The sequence below is a fragment of the Coprinopsis cinerea genome, assembly GCF_000182895.1.
Source record: "Coprinopsis cinerea okayama7#130 chromosome 4 map unlocalized cont3.4, whole genome shotgun sequence".
Classification (NCBI taxonomy): Eukaryota; Fungi; Basidiomycota; class Agaricomycetes; order Agaricales; family Psathyrellaceae; genus Coprinopsis; species Coprinopsis cinerea.
Window position 1 is genome coordinate 1,644,060 of NW_003307541.1, and position 25,543 is coordinate 1,669,602.

General features: G+C 51.0%; 9 protein-coding genes across 9 annotated transcripts; 4 read left to right on the forward strand and 5 right to left on the reverse strand.

The window, feature by feature from the left end:
• Window positions 1-415: 415 nt before the first annotated feature.
• On the reverse strand, window positions 416-693 carry CC1G_10953 (atypical/Alpha protein kinase; the record flags this gene model as incomplete). Its single annotated transcript, XM_001836120.1, has 2 exons — window positions 416-620; window positions 674-693. The coding sequence occupies 2 exons, from the start codon at window positions 691-693 to the stop codon at window positions 416-418; spliced, it is 225 nt and encodes a 74-aa protein (XP_001836172.1).
• Window positions 694-1,460: 767 nt separating this feature from the next.
• CC1G_14385 (hypothetical protein) lies at window positions 1,461-2,365 on the reverse strand (the record flags this gene model as incomplete). Its single annotated transcript, XM_002911342.1, has 2 exons — window positions 1,461-1,767; window positions 2,241-2,365. 2 exons carry the CDS (start codon window positions 2,363-2,365, stop codon window positions 1,461-1,463), a joined length of 432 nt encoding a protein of 143 aa, XP_002911388.1.
• A 655-nt stretch (window positions 2,366-3,020) lies between these two features.
• Window positions 3,021-6,087, forward strand: CC1G_14386 (hypothetical protein; the record flags this gene model as incomplete). The annotated part of the gene is made up of 11 exons (XM_002911343.1): window positions 3,021-3,315; window positions 3,370-3,472; window positions 3,532-3,868; window positions 3,920-4,126; window positions 4,179-4,274; window positions 4,363-4,692; window positions 4,745-5,029; window positions 5,087-5,303; window positions 5,353-5,540; window positions 5,597-5,792; window positions 5,918-6,087. The coding sequence occupies 11 exons, from the start codon at window positions 3,021-3,023 to the stop codon at window positions 6,085-6,087; spliced, it is 2,424 nt and encodes an 807-aa protein (XP_002911389.1).
• A 7,572-nt stretch (window positions 6,088-13,659) lies between these two features.
• Window positions 13,660-14,992, reverse strand: CC1G_06259 (adenine nucleotide transporter; the record flags this gene model as incomplete). Its single annotated transcript, XM_001836122.2, has 5 exons — window positions 13,660-14,037; window positions 14,091-14,569; window positions 14,623-14,774; window positions 14,823-14,843; window positions 14,901-14,992. 5 exons carry the CDS (start codon window positions 14,990-14,992, stop codon window positions 13,660-13,662), a joined length of 1,122 nt encoding a protein of 373 aa, XP_001836174.2.
• Window positions 14,993-15,159: 167 nt separating this feature from the next.
• Window positions 15,160-16,204, forward strand: CC1G_06260 (hypothetical protein; the record flags this gene model as incomplete). Its single annotated transcript, XM_001836123.2, has 4 exons — window positions 15,160-15,290; window positions 15,341-15,533; window positions 15,585-15,749; window positions 15,803-16,204. 4 exons carry the CDS (start codon window positions 15,160-15,162, stop codon window positions 16,202-16,204), a joined length of 891 nt encoding a protein of 296 aa, XP_001836175.2.
• Window positions 16,205-16,328: 124 nt separating this feature from the next.
• Window positions 16,329-18,124, reverse strand: CC1G_06261 (3-ketoacyl-CoA thiolase; the record flags this gene model as incomplete). The annotated part of the gene is made up of 9 exons (XM_001836124.2): window positions 17,938-18,124; window positions 17,842-17,872; window positions 17,526-17,779; window positions 16,997-17,469; window positions 16,784-16,881; window positions 16,671-16,729; window positions 16,559-16,617; window positions 16,446-16,498; window positions 16,329-16,397 (listed from the first exon to the last, which is right to left on the reverse strand). Exons 1-9 carry the CDS (start codon window positions 18,093-18,095, stop codon window positions 16,329-16,331), a joined length of 1,254 nt encoding a protein of 417 aa, XP_001836176.2. The 5' UTR covers window positions 18,096-18,124.
• A 371-nt stretch (window positions 18,125-18,495) lies between these two features.
• On the reverse strand, window positions 18,496-20,597 carry CC1G_06262 (hypothetical protein; the record flags this gene model as incomplete). Its single annotated transcript, XM_001836125.2, has 9 exons — window positions 20,264-20,597; window positions 20,102-20,210; window positions 19,831-20,041; window positions 19,576-19,749; window positions 19,337-19,514; window positions 19,214-19,278; window positions 19,102-19,162; window positions 18,705-19,048; window positions 18,496-18,652 (listed from the first exon to the last, which is right to left on the reverse strand). The coding sequence occupies exons 1-9, from the start codon at window positions 20,564-20,566 to the stop codon at window positions 18,496-18,498; spliced, it is 1,602 nt and encodes a 533-aa protein (XP_001836177.2). The 5' UTR covers window positions 20,567-20,597.
• Window positions 20,598-21,250: 653 nt separating this feature from the next.
• CC1G_06263 (hypothetical protein) lies at window positions 21,251-22,520 on the forward strand (the record flags this gene model as incomplete). Its single annotated transcript, XM_001836126.2, has 6 exons — window positions 21,251-21,607; window positions 21,679-21,807; window positions 21,862-21,954; window positions 22,005-22,157; window positions 22,204-22,413; window positions 22,473-22,520. 6 exons carry the CDS (start codon window positions 21,251-21,253, stop codon window positions 22,518-22,520), a joined length of 990 nt encoding a protein of 329 aa, XP_001836178.2.
• A 499-nt stretch (window positions 22,521-23,019) lies between these two features.
• CC1G_06264 (alpha-ketoglutarate-dependent sulfonate dioxygenase) lies at window positions 23,020-24,588 on the forward strand (the record flags this gene model as incomplete). The annotated part of the gene is made up of 7 exons (XM_001836127.1): window positions 23,020-23,169; window positions 23,232-23,422; window positions 23,485-23,516; window positions 23,571-23,847; window positions 23,911-24,107; window positions 24,161-24,303; window positions 24,361-24,588. 7 exons carry the CDS (start codon window positions 23,020-23,022, stop codon window positions 24,586-24,588), a joined length of 1,218 nt encoding a protein of 405 aa, XP_001836179.1.
• Window positions 24,589-25,543: the final 955 nt, after the last annotated feature.

Sequence of the window (25,543 nt, forward strand, 5' to 3'; positions counted from 1 at the left end):
GACATTCGGTGCGCAAGCAGCCGCTTCCCACAAGTGTAATTGGGCGCGCGTGGCTCATTGTCCTCCCATGACGAGATAAATAACACTGTAACTCGAGTTACAGCCACAATTTTATGATACTTTGAAGGACAAATGTAGGTATACTATAGACTACGTATATATAAGAAATTCGAATTGGAAATGCTTTGTTCATGCAGGAGATGGTAAACAATCAAGTGACAAGTCTAGCTCTACACTCCGTATCCAGGCAACATTCTCAGCTAGCTATCTGTGTGCGTGCATTGGGGTTACAGTAGAACAAAGATTCGATCATTTGGAGAGTGCTAAGAACATCTTGTATGAGTTTTTGCTATCTAATGAGTTGGGGTAGAGATAAGGTAGTGTTTAATTGCAGTGCAAAGTGTTTTGAGTGATTCTAGATGAAGTCAGACGCTAATTTCGAAGTTCTGTTCGTCGGATCGCTACCCTCCTCTTCGGACTTGGAGTACTTCTCGTACAATGTGACAGGGGCGAGGGGGAACTGTTTATCAAAGCCCAGCAAGAGACAGACCTCCTGGCAGACATGTTCCTCAACAAACTTGTTGATACCCTCCTCTCCGAAATCACCGATTCCCGAGGCCCTAAGGAAAATGTAAATGAGAAGTATTCACTTGACAGCCGTCGCTTATCTTACTTGTGCTCTGTGTGGGTCATGACGTCGAATAAAAGGTAAACATCCTTGTCCTGATTACCTTGGGTGAAAGTCGCAGGTCATGTACCTGTAGAGTTAGCGTCAAAACGTGTTATTCATACATGCATAGAAAAGGAAAGCTTATCCTGGATATCGGCAAATACAAGAGTACCCTTTGAGACGCCATAGACATAATGGCAGAACGCGTAAATAGTGAGATGTTTCATATCAGTCCGGGTAGACGGGTGGCTGAGTGTGACGCGAGATAAGTCGCGGCACACCAGAGCCTCAGACAAACACGTTGTTACGACTTCGGGCAACGAGGACTTATCGTTGCCAACAGTCGTTCTGGGATTCTGGAGTTCTAGAGTTCTGGATCGAAGTTCTGGTTCTGGAGTCGAGTTCAAGTGGCCTGTCGCTATCGCAGGCAGAGAGGATCAAGCTGAGAGCGATAGAAGTTCTAGAGGAAAGATTCTCGATAACAGGCTGAGGAATATCTACTACAGAGAGACAGTATTTATAGTAGAGTTGGCGAGCTATCAAGAGGTTTGGAAGAGAGCGAAAGAAGGTGTGAAAGCGACAAGTAAGGAGTATCGATGAGTACGGAATACGAGAGAAACGGAAGTACGAAAGGTTCGGAGATGCGGGAGAATCGAAGAAGCGAAGGTAACGGAACTACGGAGAGAACGGAAGTCCGGAAGGTTCGGAAAGGTAGAGTGCGTAGAGGGAAACAAAGGAAGAAATAGGGGAGTTCGTAACAGTACCCCCTTCGTATGCCTGATGCTCCGCATCAGGTGTTCAGATTGTGTTCTCCTTCGTCTCCCCATAAGTAGTCGTCATAGTCTCCGTCGTCCAAGAGTGCGTCATACTGATCGGGTGAAGTGTTGCGGGGCGTTGGTCGGTAATCGGGACACCACCTGGAACCAGAGTTGTGTCCGGGAGCGTTCTTGCCGCATAGGGTGCATTTGTAGGAGTAATGGTCGCATTGCCAGTGTCCGGTTTCGCCACATTTGTTGCACCTATGACCATCCCTCTTGCGTAGTTCTTTCTTCGACAAAGGTCGAACCAAGCCGTCGGGCTCAGAAGGAACGTTGCTTCTGGCGACCGGTCCGGGATAAGGCTGTACGCGGGTGCGGGTTGCACCCGGGTACCTGGACCTGGAGCCGCCAAGAAACCTGCAGGTAAACGGACCCGCAGGTGCGGGTGATCCTCACCAAAAAACCCGCGCAGGTGCAGGTGTGGCTTTCATGTATGCAGGTCATACCTGCAGGTACCCGCGCAGAAAAAATGTTAATTTTAACCGTGCATACACTCTAACTACTAAGATTTATTCTCGGGCTCCGAAACATCATCATGGAACGACAAAATGAACGCTTTCTACATTCGGAGATAAGTCAATGCTCAGGCTGTGATGGCATTTAGACACTCACTAATTGCAAAAGCTCTTGGTGGCTTTGACATCGCGAGCGCGTGGCGGGGACACTGTTTGAGAACATGCGCTCACTACATTTCGGAATGACATGAGTGTACTAAGCACACATCTGGAAAACAGAAAGGATGGTCGACTTACACAGGCTCGGCAGCATTGTCGATGACAACCGAAGGAATTCTCGTCGATAAATCCGAATTAGGCCGGTTGGCAGCCGTGGGATTGCCCGAATCGGATGGTGCCGTCAATGGCAGGTTGTCTTGCATTTGGGCGCTTGTGCACATTGACGGACTGCCTCACTGGGTGCTGGCTCTTATCATTCCCCCCAAACGCGCATCCCAAACCCCCTTATCGCGCCTTGCAGCCATACCCGGCTCATTGAACATCCAGGTGCCGGCAAAAGTCAGTGGCCGACGATACCCGTTGGTGACGTGAATTAGATGCCAAGCATTCACGTCAGACGTCATTCCGCTCGCAGAATGCCGCTGTGGGCACTGTCTATGGGCGTCGTTTACACAAAACAGCGCCCACAACGAGTCTCCTTCATTCTGGCGACGTGGCAGCCCTTTATCAACAAGTCATGCTTGCTCAACGATTCCACAGTTCCCCTCTCCCCAGCTCCCTGCTCTTTGCATTGCGCCTCCTGTCATCGATCGATGAGAGTCGAGACCACCACCAATGCTGCGACCGGTTCAACTGCGTGACGGTTTCCGTCTTTTGGTCGGCTACGGCTATCTCTTTATCGTCGAATTCGTCGACGATTGGCTGAGGGTGAGTGCCTCCTATTTTGTTCCTTTATCACGTTGCTCAGAGGTGTCTTCGACGACAGCAGGACTCGAAAATTCTGGAGATTCTTTAACCCACCATTCACGGCTCCAAAGCCCGACGCCTAGCGCCCAACTATTCGCCCTCCTCTCTCCCATGACCAACACTCGCCCCAAACGACGACGACGGCTTACCAAGCGAGCGCGAGACGCTGTGGATGCTGGCATTATGCCTGACCTTGGCGCTGTTGGTGACAGCGACGAGTCTGTCTCCGATGCCAGCCAGTCTGGCTCTGACTCTGAACCCCCGCCCACCCAGGATATGGCATCTGCATCATCAACACCCACGACCGCGCCGGTAAACCCTTCCACAGCTTCGAAGGATGCGGCACGCTTGTCTCGGTTCGCAGCCAGGTACAAGACTGAGACTCGCACTGACGAAGAGGTCCTTGGTATGTTTCTCACCATTGTCTGAGGGGGCACCGCGTGTTGACCATTGATTTTAGCGGCGCAGCGAAACGCTTGGACTTCAAGATGCTACGACCATTTCGACTCGCCGACCATCAAACGTGAGGGTGACAAGGTCTGGTACATTTTTACCTGCAAGGCGTGAGTCTGTTTTTTGACACTGAGCACCTGTCATTGACTAACTCATGGCTACCTATCAGTCATCCCAGTGTCTCCATCACTCGTGCTCGCCACGACGAGAGCACGGGTAACCTCAAGCGCCACGTCGACAAATGTGTCCCAGCAGACTCCTCTGAGGTGCAGGCAATGGCCACCTTCACAGCGGGCCACAAGTTCAACAAGCTCCGGCATCGGGTCCTCCTCGCCATTTGGGTTGCAAAGCAACGTCGGCCGTTCTCCATTGTTGAAGATCCTGAACTTTTGCAGATCTTCAAGGAGCTCAACACCCTCGTCGAAACGCCTTCACGTAACATGGTATCCCGAGACGTCCGGGAGATCTTTACCATTACACGCGAGGCACTCAAGAAGAGTCTTCAGGTGCGCTGGCAACGATTCTCCCCCATCTATGAATGCTGACACTCACCGTAGGATTACCCGGGCAGGCTTAATCTTGCCGCTGATGGATGGACCAGTCCGAATGTCATCTCGTTCCTTGGTGTCACGGTCCATCGCTTGAAGGATGCCTCGATTAACGCGACCCTTCTCGACTTCATCAAGCTGAAGAAGGCTCACACTGGACAATATCTTGCGTCCAAGTTGATGGAATGTCTGCATGAGTTTGGGATTGCCGATAAGGTATGTACTGTCATATCTCATTGATATGATCCACCACAACTCACGTCCGCAGATCCTCGCGTTCACCGGTGACAACGCTTCGAACAACGATACAATGCTTGAAGAACTGAAGGAGCTCATGCCGAGCTTCCGTGGTCCTGAGGTCCAGGTGCGGTGCTTTGCCCACATCCTTAACCTGGTTGTCAAGGTCTGTTAGAACTCTTCACTTTTACGCTATGCTAACTTTGTCAACTCAGTCTGTCATGTCACCCTTTGCGAAGGCGAAGCGTGGCCCCAACGACGATGTTGATCCTGAGGTTGACAACCCAGCTGAAGAAGACAGTCAGTCCACCGCACACCCTGATGTCGAGGTACCCCCAAGTGAGGACCAAGATGGTGATGACGACGACGATGTCAGTGACGATGATGACGACGATGACGGCGAGTTCGAAGTACCCGAGGGCCTCATTGAGAGTGACCAGAGGGAGGTTTCGGACCTTGTGAGGGAGATTGAGGCAGATTTTGTCTCGCGCCTTGATCCTCTCTCTGCTGCCGACGCAAAGGTTGCGCAGAGTAGTATCACAAAGGTATGCTCTTGTTGATGCATGGCCGGAACAGTGTACTGACACAAGTCATCAGCTCCGGAAGCTCGCCATCAAGATTGTTCATAGCCCCACTATCTCTGAAGACCTCAAGGCCTGCTGTGAGCGCGTCGGTGTCTTTGCAAAGAAGATGGTCCGTGATGTTCCAACCCGATGGAACAGTACTGCGGAGTTACTCGACCGTGCCTTGGAGCTCCGTGCTGCTCTGGACCGCCTCTGTCTCATGCCAGAGCACAACCGTTCTCGAGGGGCTCGCCTCAAGCAGTACCGACTGTCTCCCGATGAGTGGAAAGTCTTGGAGCAGCTTGCTCCCCTTCTCGATGTATGTATTTGTTTTGATTCCCATCCTCAACTGATGCGAATTAATTCTTGACTGTAGGGCATTCTCTACGCGACAAAGGAGGTCTCCAAGTCGAGCATCCCGCTGATCCACGAAGTCATCCCCTTTATCGACTCGCTCACCTCAATGTTTGACGAATTCATCGATAACACTGAGCGCCATCCCGCTGTCCGCCATGCCGCATTACGTGGTCTCAAAATGCTGAACAAGTATTATTCGAAGACTGACAAGAGCATCGTGTATCGTATTGCTATGAGTAAGTGTTTGCTCAGTCTGTAGTTACCTCTTGGCTGACATCTTCACAGTTCTCCATCCGGGTTACAAAACGAACTATTTCATGACAGCAAAATGGGAACCGGAGTGGATTGTGGCGGCCAAGGCCATTGCACGAGATGAGTGGGTAACATACTACAAGTCTGCTATCACCCCCGCATCTTCGACCTCCACACCCGTGTCATCGTCGTCGGCTACTGCGGGCAATGATAAGGATGGTGTAAGTTTGCGATCATTGTCGTTAGTGGAGTATCACTAATGACAATCTTGTTGTAGCGCTTTGCGGTAACGCGCAAGCATTTCACTTTGGTCCACTCGCGTTCGGTGACCTCTGCATCTCTTGACCCTCTCGAGGAATGGATGGCTTCCCCTCCGATTCCTGGGGTCATTGATCCTCTCAAGTACTGGTCTCAGATGCAGGCGGCTGGTCATCCACTTGCACGTATGGCTTTGGACTTTCTCACTATACCGGGTATGTTGTCTCTCCCATCTGTGGTCAATAAGTATTGACCTTGATTCCAGCTGCGTCTACTGATATCGAGCGTGCGTTCTCCCGAGGTGGGCTTACAGTGTCGAAGCTCCGCCATTCTCTTTTAGACAGCTCTACCCGTGCTGCTACTGTATTGGGGTCTTGGGCCTCACAGTCGTTGGTCCCTCTTGACACTGTCCTCGAGATCTTTAAGGAGAAGGTCCGCCGTCGTCCCCAGCGGAAGAAGGTTCGCATGGATGCAGGTGACACTTCTACTGTCATCGAGCTGGTTGATTGATTTGTACTGTGTCTATACCATAAATCTGTATTTCTTTGGTTGTGAAATTAATTTTCGTTGGTCATTGTTGATCTATGCCTGCAGGTACCTCCGGGTATACCTGGAGGTACCCTTGTATACCTGTGACAGGAAGGTACCCACCGTACCCGAGGGTACCTGACCTGTGGGTCCAGGTGATCCGCGAAGCTTTACCTTCAAGGGTGTAGGTGTCGCTTTTGGGGCTGCGGGTACCTGCTTGGCGGCTCCGGGTACCCGTGCGGGTGCACCCGTGTACAGCCTTAGTCCGGGAGCCATGGTGGAAACTGATCCGTGATTGCCAGAGGAAGAAGGTACGGGGGAAGCGAGATGGACTCGTCGACGATCGAAAGCAGAAATGAGTTGGGCTTGTCCAATGGCATTCTTGAGTTCGTCGAGGTCACGAAGGAGCTCTGCTTCAACCCGTTGGCGAGATTGTTCGAGGATCTGGTCTTGAGCGTTGAGTCCGTCTAGGACCTTCTGGGTGGCTTCGAAGAATTTGGTGACTGATGCGTCGAGGGCTTGGTAATGTCCGATAAGGTGAAACTTCTCTTTGATGATGCGTTCGTGTTCCTGGACAAGGGTGGCGTATAGGCGACAGATGGCAGGGGTACGTTCTCCAACAAGGAGGAGGGCGGCGTCGGCACCGACGACTTCCTTGATATCGTTGACGGTCTTGATGGCTTGGATTTGTTCTTCTGATTCTTCAAGGTATTTGCGGATAGATGGAGGGAGGAGCGAATTGTTAGAGGGACGTTCCGTCATGGAAGGGATGAAGAGGGGATTAATAGCGAAAGTGGTAGATGCAGAAGGACGCGCGACAGAAGTAATAGTGTTCGCGGGAGTGTTTGAGTTCTTTATCGTAGCGGTCGGAAGCTTCTTGGACAGTTTCTGGTCGGCCGATGTAGACTTGGAAGCGTTTGTAGTAGTTGGTGTGGTTGTACATGCTGTCGGATGGGGAGTCTGGGTAAAGGTTTTATAGGTCGTGTCGTTGTTTGTAGGCGTTGAGTATTTCCTGTGCGTTTTCGAAGTTTCGCTCTGGTAACCAGCAATCTTCGCTTGATGGGTAGCCTTTGAAGTGGGTGAGATATTGGTAACCCCGTCCTCGTCGGCGATGCGCGATGATCGCTTCTACTTCCCATTCTTCTTCGTCATTGATAATGTCCGGTGGGGGTTCGGAGAAGGCAGTTCCGTGTTCGTCGGTTTCTTTGAAGGGTGAGAGAAGACTGGCATGGAAAACGTTGTGGATGCGCCATTGGGTTGGTAGGGCAAGGCGATACGCTCGGGAGCCGACTTCATCGGTGATTTCGAACGGGCCCAGTCGTTTGGGAGCGATCTTCTTTGATTGGTAAGGGAGTTTGAGGTTTTTCGCTTCGAGCCAGACCTTTTGTCCCTTTCTGAACGGTTTCCATTGTCGTCGGGATCGTTCAATCATACGAGACCGGGCGAGTTCATGGGCGGCAAGGGCTTCTGTTCGAGACTTGTCGAGGGATTTAATGCGCTCTTCGTTCGAAGGATAGTCTGTTCTATCGAACGCTTCGGGAAGAGCTTGTGGTTTGATTCCCATGATAAGTTCGAATGGTGACAAGGCTCGGTCAGCGTGGGGTCGAGAATTGTGGGTGAATTCGAGGATGGGGAGGTGATCGGCCCAAGTTTCGGGGTTCATGGTGCAGTAAATGGATAGGTATGCTTCGATTTCTTGGTTGACTCGTTCGGTTCCCCCGTCAGTTTGCGGGTGAAAGGTGGTGGAGAGAGCTGAGTCGATCTTGAGAAGCTTGCAAAGGTCGCGGAAGACTCGAGCTGCGAATTGCGGTCCGCGATCGGAGATGAATTTGTCTGGTAATCCGAATCGGGAAAAGACTCGATTAAGGAAGAGTTGGGCAGTTTCTTCGGCGGTAATAGTCTTATGGCAAGGTTCAAGGACTACCCCCTTCGTAAGGCCGTGGTCCACCACGACCAGGATGGAGTCATATCCTTTTGATGGTGGGAGATCGGTGATAAAGTCCATCGATATTTGGGAAAATGGTCGGGAAGAAGTTGGGGCGGCGATAGGTTCCAAGGTGGGTTTAGTAGGATGACGATTGATCTTGTACTGTTGGCATTCGGTGCATCCTTCGACATAAGATTTGATGAATCGTCGCATTCCGGGCCACCAGTAGTGTTCTTTGACTGCGTTGAAAGTGCCGAGTTCACCAGGGTGTCCAATCGTGGGGGAATCATGGTGTTTTCTGACGATTTCTCGTCGAAGGTCGGAGTCGTTGGGAACGTAAGCTTTCCCTTGATAGAAGAGCATTCGTCGGCCATCTTTCGTCTCCAAAGTCCAATCGGAGAGATCTTGTCGGAGATCCGAGGGGGCTTCTTCGAGGAGGGTTTGTAAAGCTTGATTTGCACTGTCGTCGTTTTGATCGGAGGATAGGATTCTTTCCTGGATGTCGAGGTCGATGAGGTTGATGAGATTGACGAAGACTTCTTTAGGTAACATGGTGACGAGTTCGGGTTCTTCATCTTCTTGGCAGAGGTCGGGTCGTCGAGAGAGGTTATCAGATTGGATCATTTGTTTTCCAGGGGTGTTCCGTATTTCGTAAGGGGAGAATTCTTCGAGGAATACGCGCCAGCGAGCTTGTCGGGGGGTAATCTTCCGCGGGTCTTGCCAATAGATAAGGTTTTTGTGATCGGAGAAGATGGTTAATGGGAAGGGAGACCCTTGGAGGTAGTGTCTCCACTCGGTAAGGGCTCGAATGATGGCCAGTAATTCGCGATCGAAGATGGTGTAGTTCCGTTCGGCGTCGTTGAAGGTCTTGGACATGAAACAGACCGGGTGTCGGATTCCGTCGTCATCCATTTGTGTGAGGACAGCACCGGAAGCGTATTTCGAGGCGTCGGCTTCAACTTGGAAGGGTTTGGTAAAGTCGGGCATGCGGAGAACGGGGTAAGATGTGAATCGCTTCTTGAGTTCCTGGAAGGCTTCTTCGGTAGCACTTGTCCATTCGAATTTGTTGTTCTTTCGTGTAAGGTCGTTGAGTGGTTTAGCGATCTTGGAGTAGTCTCGGATGAATCGTCAATAGAAGTTCCCGAAACCAAGGAATTGTCGGACTTGTTTGACGTTTTTAGGTGTTGGCCAGTTGGCTAGGCCTTCCACCTTCGTGGGATCCATACTGAGTTCGTTATGTCGGACAATCAGACCCAGGTATTCGACTTCGGTGGCTTCAAATATGCATTTTTCGAGGTTGAGGGGGAGGTCGTATTTGTCGAGTTTGGCGAGGGTTCTTAATGTGTTTTCTCGGCATTCTTCTCTGGTTCTTCCGTGGGGCATGAGGTCGTCCATATATCCTTCTGTCTTGAGAGGTTTGGGGTTTCCGTCGTCTTCGTCGAGGATATCGTTCATCATGTTCTGGAAGGTTGCTGGTGAGTTGCGTTTTCCGAAAAGCATGACAGTCGGTTCGTAGAGTCCTCGATTTGTCTTGAAGGCGGCTTTCCACTCGTCTCCTTCTCGGATCCGGATGTTATGATACCCCCATTTGATGTCCAGTTTGGTAAAGTATCGGGATCCTTGGAGTCGATCCATGAGTTCATCAGTTCGAGGTAGTGGATAGGCGTTAGGGATGGTCCAGTCGTTGAGGTAGCGGTAGTCTTGGCAGGGGCGTAGTTTTCCGTTCTTCTTGGCAACGAAGAAAAGAGGTGATCCCATCGGAGATTGTGATGGGCGGATCCGTCCGAGTCGGAGGTTTTCTTCGAGGAATTTCTGTAGTTCTTGGTCTTCGGCTGGGGTGAGCTGATAAGTCTTGAATACTTTGGGAACAAATCCGGGTTTGAGGTCGATCTTGTGATCCCATTTTCTGTGAGGAGGAAGGGCTGTTTCTGGGCGATCTTCGAATAGGTGTCGATACTTCTTGTATGGTTCTGGAAGGATGTCGTCGATAGTCTTCTTTTCTTTCTTTTCTTGTTCTTGTGCGGCCAGGAGTTGAGCAGTAGTGGTTTTAGCGTTGATCCAAACAACAGGAGTTTCGCCTTCTTCGTCGGTTTCATCTTCGAGGAGGCACATTACGGCGACAGTGGTTGTGTTTGGGGTGGAAAAGTTTGTTTGAGGAAGGTGATTTTCGATTTTATCGGGGTCAATCTTGTCTTGCCAGTCGAGTGTTCCCTTCTTCCAGTCGATGATGGGGTTTGCACGACGGAGCCATGGGAGGCCTAGGATTAGATCTTGGTGGGCGATCTCTGTTGCATACCATCGAATCCGGAATGTTTGACCGTGTAATCGAGCCAATGAGTCGACAAAATGAGTGATTGCTCCTTCCTTGTTTGGAGTCCCGTCAACGTTGTTGACTTTGAGTGGTCGAGGAAGTGGACGGAGGGGAATATTTCGTCGTTTCGCGAATCTTGTGCTAATAAAGGTTCCTCCTGCTGCGCTGTCAATAAGAACTTTAGTGTCAACGGTTTTTCCTGTCTTTTCACCAATGAGAGTAATAGGGGCGCGCATAGTGTGGTCATTGATCTCGGTGACTAGTACAGAGTAGATATCAAGCTGAGGGGAGGCGTACGTTGACTGAACCGCTCCCCGATTCAAAAATCCTCCTGGTCGTCGTCTTCGTCTTCATCGAGGGTGTCTCCAGCGGCTTCGAGGATTTCGGCTTCTTCTTCTGGGGAGTATTGAGCGAGGAGTCTTCGGATGTATTTGGCGGCTTCTCGGGGGGTCTTCTTCTTGGTGTCGTTCGAGGTGGATGAGTTTCGATCTTTGCGTTTCTTGGGGCATTCCTTGGCGATGTGGCCTTGTTCACGGCAGTAGAAACAGCTGCCGGTCTTCATCATTCGAGTTCGTTCATCGGTGGAAATGGCATCAATGTCCATGGCATCGGGGTCGCGTTCGGAGTTGTTTCTGGTGGATCTGGCGAAGGCGCTGAGGGTCTTGCGGAAGTTGGGTGTATTTCCTCGTTTGCCAAGCGACTTGAGAAGTTTGTTGCGTCGATAGACCCGGTCATATTTGATGGCGAGTTTAACCCATTCTTCGAATGTATCGGGTTCTCTAACGTCGAGGGAGACTTTGTCGACGAGACCAGGGTCCAGGACGTCTTTGAGGTAGTCGATAGCGATGCGATCGTTCTTGGTGAGATCGAGACCAGCGAGGGAGGCTTGTTCTCTGAATCGAGTGATCGTCTGTTCAGCGCGTTCATTGGGTCGTTGCTTCATGTTGTTAAGAGCAAAGAGGGCTTCATCTTCTTCTTCAAGTTGTTTGAAAGTATCATCGAGTTTCTTGAGTAGTTCGTCGAAATTTCCGAGGTCAAGTTTTCCGTTCTTGCGGCATTGTCTGAGGTAGTTGGTTCGCCAAATGCGAGCTTCTCCTTCGTCGAGTAGGGCAAGGACGAAGGCGATCTTCTTCTGGTCGGTGTCGTGTTTGTCGTCAGTGATGAAGAAGAGATCGACGGCATCGCGGAATGCCTGGTAGTGGTAGCGGTTTCCGTTGAACCTCTTGGGGATGACTTTGCCATTGTCGCTCTTCGAGTCGTTCTTGGTGGTGTTGCTGTTATTGTTTCCGGCCATGTCGGTATTAGAGTCGGTTTCAGGGTCTTCTTGGTTCTTCGATGGAGTCGGTTGGTCGATGTTCAGATTCTTCAGTTGGTCCGATAGGGTTCGTTCGATTTCAGTAGGGCCCCTCGACCTTGGTGACTTCGTAGCTTTCTGATGCTTCTTTTGAAGTCTTCTTTCTTCTTTCTGTTTGTTCCTTCGTTCGGTTCGAGATTCGAGGGCTTTCTGGAGGGATTCCTCTACGATGTCGGGATCGAATTCAGTTTGTTCCACGGTGTCACAGGGGACTCCCCAACTGGGGAACTCTTCGGGTTGTTTGGATAGACGATGTGGGCAGGGTTGTCGGGTGCAGTGAATCCACTTGCCGACTGGGTTTAGGTGGACGTCGAACTTCTTGTCGGAGTAGAATGTGTGTGGCTGGTTGTAGCAGCCGTAGGGAGGGGTCGAAGGAGTTCGGAGATCGTCGTCTGAATCCGTGGTTGAAGAGAGGGGGCCGCGCTTTCGAGGAAGGCGGCGATGGAGGAGCCTGTTATTCTGTTACGACTTCGGGCAACGAGGACTTATCGTTGCCAACAGTCGTTCTGGGATTCTGGAGTTCTAGAGTTCTGGATCGAAGTTCTGGTTCTGGAGTCGAGTTCAAGTGGCCTGTCGCTATCGCAGGCAGAGAGGATCAAGCTGAGAGCGATAGAAGTTCTAGAGGAAAGATTCTCGATAACAGGCTGAGGAATATCTACTACAGAGAGACAGTATTTATAGTAGAGTTGGCGAGCTATCAAGAGGTTTGGAAGAGAGCGAAAGAAGGTGTGAAAGCGACGAGTAAGGAGTATCGGTGAGTACGGAATACGAGAGAAACGGAAGTACAAAAGGTTCGGAGATGCGGGAGAATCGAAGAAGCGAAGGTAACGGAACTACGGAGAGAACGGAAGTCCGGAAGGTTCGGAAAGGTAGAGTGCGTAGAGGGAAACAAAGGAAGAAATAGGGGAGTTCGTAACACACGTTGGCTTGAGTGGGTTAAAGCGTCGTGTTGAAAGAGACTAGCTACGTACAACGGGGGTTGAACCCTTTATATACTAGACTACCTACTTATGTAATCTAGAACTACCTAGGTACGATGAGGAGAAAGAAATAGGAATTCGGCATAGGAGAAGGCATAGACAAATAGAAGGAAGGAAAGGATAAACAAACCGAAGGTAAAGACAAATAAAGGCATACGTGAGACTTGGGAAGGCGCCAAGTCGAGCGGCGCCTTACACTGAGCATGCCATTGAAGCGAATCACCACTTCAGAAGGGTGCTTCCGCTCCCCACACCAAAGGATAAGGTTTTTCTTCGATCTCAGACTCACTAGGGACACTAAAGAGCTCGTCAGATGCGACGCCCGAAGCTGGTGAAGGCTTCGAAACCTCTTGATAGAAGGTAGGGACCTCGAAGAAGTCTGAGCAGTGCAGCATTTAAGTAACTGGTACGGATCGGATCCGGAAAACAGTCACTTACATTGGTAGACATTCACGTCGGCTTGTTCCCCATCTCGATAGAATGAGTTTAGAAGCCTCTGTCGCAGCCCAGCACGCACGCCCTCAGCACGAATAAGCAAGTTGTGTGTCAAAATGTCGAATTCAGCGCTGAATTCTAGTCTCTAATATACTTTTGCCATTTTTTCCATTTTTATTTCATTCTATATGCTATCTATCTCATGTATATACATTTATCTGGTGATATGATTCGCTGAATGGGTTGTGGTTATTGCAAGAAGAGCGAGCTTATAGATATTATAGGTGCGCGCCTAACGTACTTTAGGGCAGGCTCGCCGCGCGTGATGGGAGAATCCATCCATGGAACTCCGGCGTACCGTAGGGGTCGACAGCGTCGGAGCCATATCCCCACGGACCGCACTTTCCGCACACTCTGTAGAACGGTTCATCCAACTCACAGTCGCAAAGCGCACTTGGTCGAAGAGTCCAGATGGATATGATTGCAGGTCGTGGTACAAAATGCAAGGATGCGGGGTAATACATTAAATGCTACATACAAAGGGATTCTATTGCCGCTTCGCCTGGAATCGGGCGAAAGAAATCATAATAGCAAGCGCCCATTGCTCGAACTGCTCTTTCGACATGAAGAGAAGGGCCTGGGAAATGACAGCCTTGGTGATTTGTGCTTGCATTCCCTGATGAAGATATTTCGGATAAGCGAGAGGAGCGGATGGGAAATGACGAATGATGCTGACCTGGTACCAGCCCACGAACCCTTCCTTCTTCCACACACGGGCGAGGATATCAAGGGCACCGACGTGGCGGCTGTCCTTGTGGTGGTATTGGTGAGGTTTGGGAAGTTCGGTCTTCTCCTCGACGGCAGCCTCTGCATCAGCGCTTCGGGCTTGTATTCTCACTTTAGCCATGATATAAGGGTATGTTACCTAGAAGGCGTTATAGTCCGAGAACGCAACGGAGAGTCAGGGCGGGGACGTACGACAGTGGCCAGCGTTTTGCTAATAGCGCCAATGATGAAAGATAGCAATGGTGAGAGCTTGGTGCCATGGTTGCCCGCGAGCAGAACGATGCTTTTAACTCGTTCAAAAACGCCATATGTAATGGCGGGGTTGACAGTCAAGACAAGACCTGGTTTAATACCGAGCCAGAGACCGGTAACACCCTCCTCCTCTACAATCTCCTTCGCGACTCCAAAGAAGGAGTCGTCGGTCTTGCTATCCACAACAGCTTCGATTGGGATGTCAGGGCGGATCTTCGCAGGTCGTCCCACTTGCTGTCGGGTAGCAATGACGGAGACGGGAATGGTGAAGATTTGTGCCAGTGCACCCGCCAACGCGCCGAGCATGAGCTCGGCCACTGTTGAGAGGGGAGGGATCTTGGACCCGGGAGGCAGTTTGCTCATCAAGCGTTTGGTGTACGAGGACCGCACGAACGAGTAGAAGAAGAAATACGCATACTCTGCAATCCCTGGTCAACAGGTCTGGATTCGGAACATAGAAATGGGGACGCACGTTGAGAGAAGGTATTGATCATCGTCGCTGCAAAGCCTCTGTAAAGACCGGCTACACCCTCGGCCTTGTAGACCTTGAGCAATACGGAGAGCATTGAGGTATCGACCTTGACGCCATTTGTCTTGGGCAAAGCTTGAATCCGTGTCTTCGCACTAAGCCCAGTCAGAGAAGCGTCCTACGCAACTGGCAGGAAAACATACACATCCAAGGGATAAACGACCCTATAAACACGGAAAGATCAGCTGGAGACCGGGGACGAGTGTTTGTGGACAACATACGCAGTGCTGAAGCAGCCTCCAAGGGCGCCTGCAAGTGCAGCACCAAAGGGCGTTAGCTGCTGTTGCGGGACTGGCTTCGACTGGGTGGACATTGGAGAACGGTTGAGATGTGGTCGACCCGGATATCTCCAAATTATAGGCGACTGTCCCCGGGCCAGCGGGGAAAGGAAGGACCGGTCAACTGGAATTAGCCGCCGCGAGCAATGTGATTCTCAACTCCCCATCAATTTCCAAATTCAGCCTTTCTCCCTTCTCCCCCATGAATCCAAACTTTCCTCAGAATCTCGACATAAAACCCTCAACATCCTCAGAAAATGTTGCAGGGGACCGCTTTGGAATAGACGCACAGCAAGACGCGATACAGACTTATGGTATCGCTGGTAGAGTCTGGTAACGAGAATCGTGCGCCTGTCTCGGGTTTCTGTCCTTAGAGTTTCCAGGGAGGCCGCCTATGCGATGAATACCTATTTGAATCCCACTTCTTCTTGGGTATTTGATCCCCCTCCCCTGACCAAGAACAAATCAACACCCCTCGCGATTGTTGAACTGGGCTCAGGAACCGGAATTGTCGCGTCTGTTATCGCCACTGCCCTTCAGCCCGGTGACCTGCTAATCGCGACCGATCTTCCGGATGTACGTGCCACTCTCGTCCTTCCAGACTTTTCGATAACTTATCTCTTCCAGGTCTGTCCTCTCCTCGAGCACAACTTGCGCGATCCCATAGATCAAGGCAATGTCGTAGTCGAACCCCTCGCATGGGGCAATTCACACCATGCTGAATCCCTACGAAAGCTGATTCTTAACAAACGGCCATCTCCAGGTCTGAACCACATAATATGTAGTGACCTGGTCTGGCCCAATCCCATCCTCTACCAGCCAGCGAGCTAACACGCGAAATCTAGGTTTACTTTCCAGAGCTCCTGGCCCCTCTCCTGCGATCCCTCATCCACCTCACTTCACCCGAGTTTCATTCCCATGCTCAAAGCCCTACAGTTACCATCTCCTACATGTTACGAAGCCTTACGAAAGAGACCCCTTTCTGGTCAGCCTTTGGTCTCTGGTTCACCTTTGTTCCCGTATTCGTCAAGGAAAGGGATGATAGCGAATGGCAACCCATTGGATCTATTCTCGGCGAAGACCCAACCTATATCTTCCACGCCAAAAGGCGACCTGAATCCTACACATGGGTCATACCCGACTCTGACCAGGATCTACTTGCTGGAGTGGGGGCCGGCGGCTCACCATCCAGGAAGTGGGACACCACCTTCGAATCCCTCCTCTTCCTCTCCATGAATACTAGTTGACGGTGGTGGACATCTATCTTTGCGCGTCGAGCTCGAAGATGGTCGAGAGCGCCGATCATCTTTATAGGATCTATAAGAGTACATGGTATACATCCTGCTAAATCTCGCATACAATTTGGACTCTTCACTCTTCCCTGAGGAACACGGCAGCAGCACCCATACCAGTGCCAATGCACATCGACGTCACAAGAACCTGGATGGACAATGAGATCCAGTTGGTTGCATAGAGTCTGGGACGTACCTTTCCCTTTCTGCGGTGCAATTCGTTCAATCCAGTCGCTACCTGGCGAGCACCTGTGCAGCGTAATCATGGAAAGAGGGGTAAGCCTTGGTGCTAATGCGATCGGTAAGAACAGTACTCATCTAGTGGATGGCCCAGGGCGATAGCGCCACCGTTGGGGTTAACCTTTTCACTGTTGGCCAATTCAGCGCTCAGTCTTTCCTTGTGCAACCTCAGACCACTCACAGAGGAATTCCCAATTCCTTCACACAATACACGGCTTGCGAAGCGAACGCCTCGTTGATCTGCAACCAAAATTTAACCCCAACACAAGCACACCAAAAACAACCAACGCGTACCTCGAAAAGATCAACATCTCCAGTGCTCAACCCGCTATTCTTGAGAGCAGCACGAATGGCAGAGACCGGACCGATGCCCATAATACGAGGTGCAAGGCCTATTAATCAACACAGAAAGAAGCAGAAGCACAATCACAAGTCAGTCAATTCAAACCCACATGGCAATCCAGGGAGCTTCTCAAGAAGAAGTAGACGAAGGATGAATGCACTCACCGGTAACAGACGTGGTAATGTATTTAGCCAAAACCCTCAGGCCCAACTCCTCTGCCTTCTTCCTAGTCATGAGTAGGACAGCAGCAGCACCGTCAGTGAGCTGACTGGCGTTTCCACCCGTCGTCGTGCCCTTGCCCCACTGAGGGAACGCAGCTCGAATCTTGGAGAGGCCCTCCTTGGTCGTGCCTTTCCTGATACCATCGTCTTCGATGATCGTGACGAACCTCTTCTCGCCAGTCTTGGGATCCTTCTGGTAAACAGTGAAGGGCACAATTTCGTTTCGGAAATACCCAAGTTCTTGAGCGCGTTCGGCTTTTTGGAATGACAGAGCCGCAAACTCGTCCTGCTCCTCTCGCGAAACGTTGAATTCAACAGCAACATTCTCGCTCGTCCAGCCCATCTTCTCGTTACAGTCCTTTGCCGCTTGGTTGCACGAGACCAAAGGACTTTGTTCAGGGCATCCGTCATCAGGACTGCATGTCCGTCATCAGGATTCAGCTTTCCGTTATAAATCGTAGTGTTCACGTACTTTTGCGACATACTCTCAACACCCACAGCTAGCCCAATCTCAATTTGCCCACTCCTCACTTTATTCGCAATATCCGCAACAGCCATAAGCCCGCTCGAGCAGAACCGATTCACAGTCTGCACCGGAACTGTTTCGGGGAATCCAGCAGCCATAGCAGCGGTCCGGGCTGGGTACATCGAGCTGGGGGTCAAAACCGTTCCGACAACGATGTCTTCCACGATGGCTGGGTCGACGTGTGAGTGGGCGATGGATTGCTGGCAGGCAAAGCATGGTTAGGACGGATGCATTGAGGACTCGGAAGGACCATGGAGCTCACTTTGAACATCTCGAGGAGCAACTCGTCCGTCCTAGACCACGTAAGACGTGTGTGTTGAGCATTCAAACTCGACCAATTAGAGAGTACAGCACATACCTTGCGTCCTTGAATCCACCCTTCTTCGCCTTACACAGAGGCGAACGAATGGCCATGGTAATGACGACATCGTCTGGTCTCTTCTGCTCAAGCGCAGCCAGGCCTTTGCCTGGGTGCGAGCCAACGAGGTGTCCAGCAACTTGCTTGATTCGCTGCATCTTAAAAGTCGTTCAACAGTCGGGAAGGGAGTTGGAAAGGTAAGCAAGTGGTCCAGGATCAAGAAGCCTTAAACGACGTTAACGGGTCGGCAATCCGCCTTACTGAGTTACCCGGATGCTGTCTTCTTTCTCGGACCTTATGCAGTGCACGACTTACTATAACCGGAAATGTAACCCCTAAGGCGAGTGTTCAAGCGCCCGTTTCTGTCGGCCCCCACGCTCAGTGATACAGTACCAGACAGCGCAAAGGCCTAAGCAGCGTTACTCAGAGACAGGGGGACATACATAGGGTAAGGAATAGTAGAAAAAGTGACAGTACCCGGAAGATCAAGGAATGCGGGGCCACGAGGGTTAAATATCGGATATGTAGAAGACCTGAAGCTGGCCAACGGTCAAAGGATTATCGTAGAAAAGAAGCCATCACAACTTCTGTCGCATGAATATCAAACCCTGCAGAGACATCCACGGTTTCGACAGTAAGGTTTCCTCTGGGTCGGCCATTGCTAGTCTCGTAGGTTATCCCACCCCAACTAAGCCCAGACGTATCGTCGGAGAACCTGTCAAGGGCGTTTACAAAGGGATTCCCATTGGTTTGGAAGGCTAACTTACGGGATGTGAAGCCGTTTAATGACCATCCGAGTAGGCGCATTGGAGCCAGTGTGGAAGAACGGGTGAATACGTGTCCGCCTTCGCGTGCCAGGAGCGCTGGCATGTTTATAGTAACCCGTAGAATCGATGAAGATAGCCTTGGTGACGGCATTACCCTCATAGAATGCATATGCTGAGATTCGCGGATCGTTCACAGGCAAATCAAAGAGTCGAGTGTTGCCACTACGGCCTGTAGCTTCAGCCGCAATGATAGTTGCGTAGTATTGTGGTTGAACGTGGGGCGATCTCGGTGTCGCTAGAGGCTGAGAGTCGACGGGATCCCGATAGAGAGTTACAGGTTGTACCTGTAGATCGAGAATGAGGATATGCAGCTGGCGATGTTGGGCCTTTCGCTTACAAAGTTGTACTTGAAGCCTATTCCCTGATGGAAGAATATACGCGATATTCCAGCTTGGGCCCTAGAGATACAAGATTATTGAGCGCCATAATTGTGGCCCTTTAAAACTCACGCGTATAGCAGATAGTCAAGCGACCATAGAGCAGCACCTGCGACGTTACTGACTCCTGGAGCACCCTATCGCATCGTGACGAGTCAGGTACGGCTGCACGGATAAGAAACGATAGCGACTCACATGGCAAGCAAAGCTGTTTGTCTCTCCTAGCACGTAATCCAGACCCAGCGCTCGAGTGGCGGCAATATCGGCCGCGTAAACAGATATGTTTCCTCGGATCGTCGTCTTCGTCATCAGATCTTGAAGCAAAACGGGACTCCCTGTGCAAAATGAACCGCTATATCTGTGCTGAGAGATCCTGTCCATATAAACGTCATTACTAGCCTGAAAGGGAAGTCCGTCAAGACCATCGCACTCACGTGGAGATTAAGGATCCAGCATGGGATCTCAGTAGCCCTTGCGCAAACAGCGCCTGTGGGCCCCATCCGCTCGTCGTTCCCGACGACACCACCATAGACCCTCCTAGGAATTTGGTATACGAGGTCGGTGATATTCCCAAAACATCCGTGACCTTACTGGCGAAAGTCGTCCACCTATGTATGTACAGAGTAAACCCAATCAATAGGGTCCCAGCAAGATCGCTCCCAGCTTCGAGATTTAAGTGATCCACTCACTCTTGGATATACTGCGAAGTGCTATATCCAGGTGCTCTATGCCCGTTATTTCCGTAAAGATCGGGTTCGTTCCCAATTTCAATTGCCTCCAGCTTGATGTTGGCATCTGAGATCACTGGAGATTTAAAAGCTTTCGAGATGGACTGCGCCATCAGAAACGCGGCTGTGAGATTATTGCTGCCCAAGTTGAGACCCCAAGTGACCTGCGTATCTGGAAGTTGAGCGCTTATCAGACAGAAGTTTGGGTGCGCAAGTCTAGCCTCAACCCCACCTCTTGGAAGGAACCGAGTAGCAGCATAATACCCATCGCCCACAACGATAGTGGTAGCTTCTGGATATGGAATAACGTAGGTCGGAGCCGGAAATACAAGCTGGGCAAACTGTTGCATATTAGCTGCGAGCGACATATGAAAGGGGGAAAGTTGCTCCAAACCTCGATGTTAGGGTTGAAATGTGTACGGTCTTCAGAGTTGGCCCCTATGCGGATCCGAGGCGGCAATCCCGTGAGGTCCCTGATATTTTCCATTGTGTTGTGGAAAAAATCATTCTTGGAGGTGGTCCCCGACCAGTCCAACCAGCGATCTTGCTCCAAGGAGTACGAGACGTGATCCCTCAAGATGGGTGCCGCTTTAGAGGGGGCTGTAATGGGGATGCCGATATCCAAGCTCGAGACATGGTGTAGTTGCAGAAGAACGCAACCTAAAAGTTGATACCAGACGGATCGATGGACAGCCATAGTCTGTCAGAGTGGAAGAGGTGCAAAGGGCAGGATCTGTGGGCTGGATGAAGGGGACCTCGAGGATACGGTAAGCTGTTAAAGAATTTCCCCTTGTCAGCCCACTTCTAAATTTGCGAGAAAGGCTTCTTACAGAGGGTGGTTCTGCTCCGAAAAAGAACAGCAGGAAGCAGGACGTGGGTACGAAAGCTTGAGTACTAGTCAATGAGAGTTGGCCAAATCCATCGACTTCGAGAGACGAAGCTGACGGTGCTTCGAGAAGTCCCAGATGACCTGTCCGAGTTGCATGGGCTAGCTGTGCATATATACGGCTCTAATACCCCTACTGGGCGTCTTCGCACGTCACTGTCGCCATATTTCAGATGATGCTAGTCGGCGGGACCTTGCCCATGGAAGAAGGGCCCAGTGGACTGTCGCGTTCTCGAAGATTGCTGGTTGTCAACTGTGGAAAGGAGTTCAACGGTTAAAAACAGGATATGTATGTCCAGAGGGCTTCAAATTGCAATGGAGGTGGTCGCAGTCCAAGCCGGTGGGTGAACATAGTGACGCTGTCCGGGACAAACAAACAAACCACGGCCAAGCGCGTCGACGTCTCGCCATGCACAAGACGCGTTTGATCCCGTTCAATCATCATCCTACCCACCACCATCCCATCTACTGCGTGTCGTTCGACTAGGGCATACAATGCGACTTTCAGCCCTGGTTCCCAGCATATCTGCTGACTCGGTCAAAGTTTTAGAAGGAGCTGGCATCCGGACGGACACAGACCTTCTCTTCACTCCTACATCTGAGATCTACAAACGACTTCCTCGGGGTTCCATAAGCCTCCAAGAGCTTGCTCGCCTCTGTACAGCAGTGACAGAACTCACCTCTGCCAACCCAGTAATTGGAATCGACGCTCTACAACGAGAAGAAGCGCGTCTTGCACGCGATACCAACCTTGAGCTTGCTGTTGGAAATGAAGCAATCGATAACTTTCTGCGCGGTCTGGGGGGACGGAAAGTCATAGAAATATCAGGCAACCGCGCTTCAGGGAAAACAGTGCGCCACTCTGTGCATTCGTACCGCTCAATCTGAATTTGGAGCTCTGTTCTTGCCGCACAATCAACCAGGCCCTTGCCCTGAACCTCGTTCTCAACCATCTTTCGCACCACCCGAACGACAAGGCAGCCTGGATAGACGTTTTGGGCGACTTCTCTCCGGCCAATGCGTCCGCTATCCTCCAAGGCAGCGGGAGTACCGTAAGTTTAAGCATGTTAGTCCTTGTTTTTTATATATTCACCCCAATGTTGTAGAGCCCACAATCGGTGCTAGAGCGTCTCCTCGTATCTTTGGCGTTCGATCTAGAAACGCTTCATGCTATACTCGACGAGCTGTTTGTTCCCGGCGTAATGTTTACACCAAGTTCCACAATTCACTGAACTGACCTGGCTTTCAGTCCACAGGCCAACTCAAGTACCTCGTCATCGATTCAATCACTCCCCTGCTCGGGCCTTTCCTGACTGGGATTACTGCTCACGGACACGCCATGATGACCGACTTCATGAGACGACTACGGTGTATCTCGTCATCTGACGGGGTGACAGTACTTGTAAGCATGTCCTCCACGTTCATTTCCGTGTCTGACCAGAGCATAGGTGGTCAACAGCGCGACCTTGAAACAGGGTGTAGATGGCACCATTCCCTCAGGCCAAATTGAACGAAAACCCGCTCTGGGACCTAGTTTCACGTTCATGACCGATACTACGCTTTGGCTCTCAGAAATGAAAGTGCAGGCCACCGACGAGCCCGTCGATGCATCCATAGAATCCGTCTCGTCGCTCAAGATACTTAACTCTCGAAATACAGTGAGTGCATGTCGAGTCAAACTCCATCATTGGTTACTCCAACATCATCCAGGTTTCAGGTGTCGCTCTTCCCTTTCGCATCTCGGGCGGAACCATTCTTCCAGTGATGCAGTAGGCATGGCGTTCATCAGCGCTCATCTGAAATTGCAGGAAATTGCCTCGATAACATATCGCAAATTTGCTTCCATTTTACTTCCGCTGCTTAACGCGTAGTCTTGGCGTGCTTGGCAGAGGACTTTGTGCTCGTCGACGACAACACGAATTTGGGGCTTCTCCGTGGGCCATATACAAGGTTGCGCCAGCGTTTTAAATAATGACAACACCCTCTGTGAATTGGTCTCGACACTGGCCTGTCCAAGTAACCGAAGGACGCTGCTCTTGCCAAATTAAGCGCGGTTAGCTTTCCGAAACACGCTCACGTGCGGCGCCTATGTCGCCATCCGCCTTCGTTCTTGTGCAAAGTTCGCAAGTTCACTCCAGTGTTCCTGTATATTCCTGATGCACTTCCAGTGCAAATTAAGACGATATCGATGGCACATTTACTCCAGGGCGGAATATAAACTCTAGCAACAGGGAGACGAATTATCACCAGCCACAGCAACTACAATGGCCCCCGTCGCAACTGCCTCCAACTCCCAGCCTGACAAAATCGCAGCCCTCAAGGCAGCGGCTGCAGAGAAGACTTTCAACCCCTTTTACTCCCCTCCCCCCATCGATGACACGAACGATTTCAACTACAAATATGCGGAATTCAAGGTACGGGCGTTTCTTACTTTTCCCGCTGGGATATCTCGTTCTCACTGCCGCTATTCACTTAGCCCGCTTTCCCAGACGTCGCTTGGGAGCCTCTCGGAGAATTCGAAGTCATCGACCGTGGCTTATCTGCCGATCCATCCAAAAAGAACCTTTTCAGCGCTGCCTCGAAGGTCAAGCACCTCACCCCGGCGATTGGCACTGAGATCGAGGGCATCGACTTGAGGCAACTTACTGACGAGCAGAAGGATGAACTGTGAGCTTCAGACTGGACTTTCTATCTCGGAAGCCTCTAACCCCTTTCCCCCTTCCATTCAGTGCCCTTCTCGTCGCAGAGCGAGGTGTAGTCTGTAAGTTGCTTTCCCTCTTATCCCGCAAGATCAAGGCCTAAATCCACTCTTCAGTCTTCCGCGATCAAGAAATCGATATCTACGGGCAACTCGAGCTCGCCAAGCACTGGGGTCCTCTCCATCGGCACGCAACCACTCCCATCACCAAAAACGGGCTTGAACACGTCCATGTTGTGTACAACGACGCTAGTCGCCGACCGGACCCCTCAGCCTTCTCCAAGTTGGAGCTCTGGCATTCCGATGTTACCTACGAACTCCAACCACCCGGCCCAACATCTTTGAAGGTCATTACCAACCCTGAAGTTGGAGGTGACACCATCTGGAGTTCCGGGTGGGTATTTATCGCCACTACCGATGAGTATCCCCTGACTGATTGTATCCTCTCCTTTCACAGATACGCGCTGTACTCTTCGCTCAGCCCTGGTCTACAGAAGTACCTCGAGGGACTCTCAGCAGTGCACAGCGCCGTTGCCCAGGCCGACGGCAATCGTGCTGCAGGTCTCCCTGTGCGTCGAGAACCCATCGAAACCGTCCACCCACTCGTCCGAGTGCACCCAGCAACTGGCTGGAAATCCGTCTTTGTCAACCCTGGTAGGTTTTTATTACCTCCAGAAGGGCACCCAATGTCCTGACACGTATCGTAGGCTTCACCCGTCGCATCATTGGCATCCCCAAGGCCGAGTCCGATGCCATCCTCACCTTCCTCTTCCGCCAAATCAGCGAAAACCCCGACTTCCAAGTTCGATTCCGGTGGGAGACCAACTCCATCGCTATCTGGGACAACCGGGTATGATTGTCTTTTACTCCCCATGACTCTCGCCCCACTGACACTCCAACCTCTCAGGTCGTCACCCACTCCGCCACCTTCGACTTCTGGCCAGCCACCAGACACGCATTGCGAGCTACTCCTCACGGAGAGCGCCCCCTCTCTGTTGAGGCTTACGAGAAGCAGTATGGCAAGGAGGCCAAGGATAGGCAGCTCGAGATCTGGAAGCAGCAGGGCATTGAGAAACCCCAGGCTACTGGGACTCAAAATGGCACAGCACCTGTAAAGGCTCGGTACAACGACTAGAGTAAGATTGAAAGGGAGACTTGAACATGGAGTAGCAAAATCGTGTATTTATAGAGAACGGACAAAATGTACCATGCTGGATCTACAGCTATCCGCGTGCTTGCAATGGCTATCTCCTGCGGGTCCAAGGACTACAGTCCGTGTCGCAGGGACGTCTTTGCCAGGCCGGGCACGAAACCGGCGTCTTTTCTTACCAGTCGGATTCGGCCATCTTGTCGCAGGATTCATTGACATTGGCCAATGGCAATGGCCTGATTGTCAACATTTAGCCTTGAAGTTGATCAGCGTTGGATAGCAACATTCTAGCTGGTGTCAGTCAACAGTAGACACATGCGTTTTTAAGAGTCTCAAAGCGTGCTCGAGAACAAGCATCGAAGGGCAGTGATTTCAATCTGGAACAACCGTGAAAAATGCTGGCCACTGAGCACGGTCACATTCGTTGAGTTACCCACGCGTAATTCACCCCATATAAGCATAAAGTCAGAAGACAGTGAAACGGCGCGCTTATGCCTCATCTCTAGTCTCAACTTAGGGGTCTCCCGCTTAGCGCCAGTGGCAAAAGGAATGACGTCACTGCCAGAGCATCCGATAGCCTCCGATAAGAAATCGATCGAGATCGGGAGATATCTCCGATCGTTCCATGTGTATGTACCACCAGCCGAGACGAGGACCTCGCACAGCCTCAAGTTTGCCCTTGAAAGGATGCCCGATGCCTCTTATTAGGTTCCAACTGGGGTACCTATTTGAGTCACCACGAGATATTGACTTGGTGGGACAGGAGTTACACCCAGTGAAGCTGGGGATACAACTGGCGGAAACATTGGTGAGAAAACCGAAACGGAGAAAAGGTGGTTTTTGTCTGATTTATGCAACATCCCTGTACGATCGATGGTAAAATCGTAGATTTCCCCCGTGCATAATTAAAAAAGCCCTGTGGCTGTCTATTCTCCTCGGG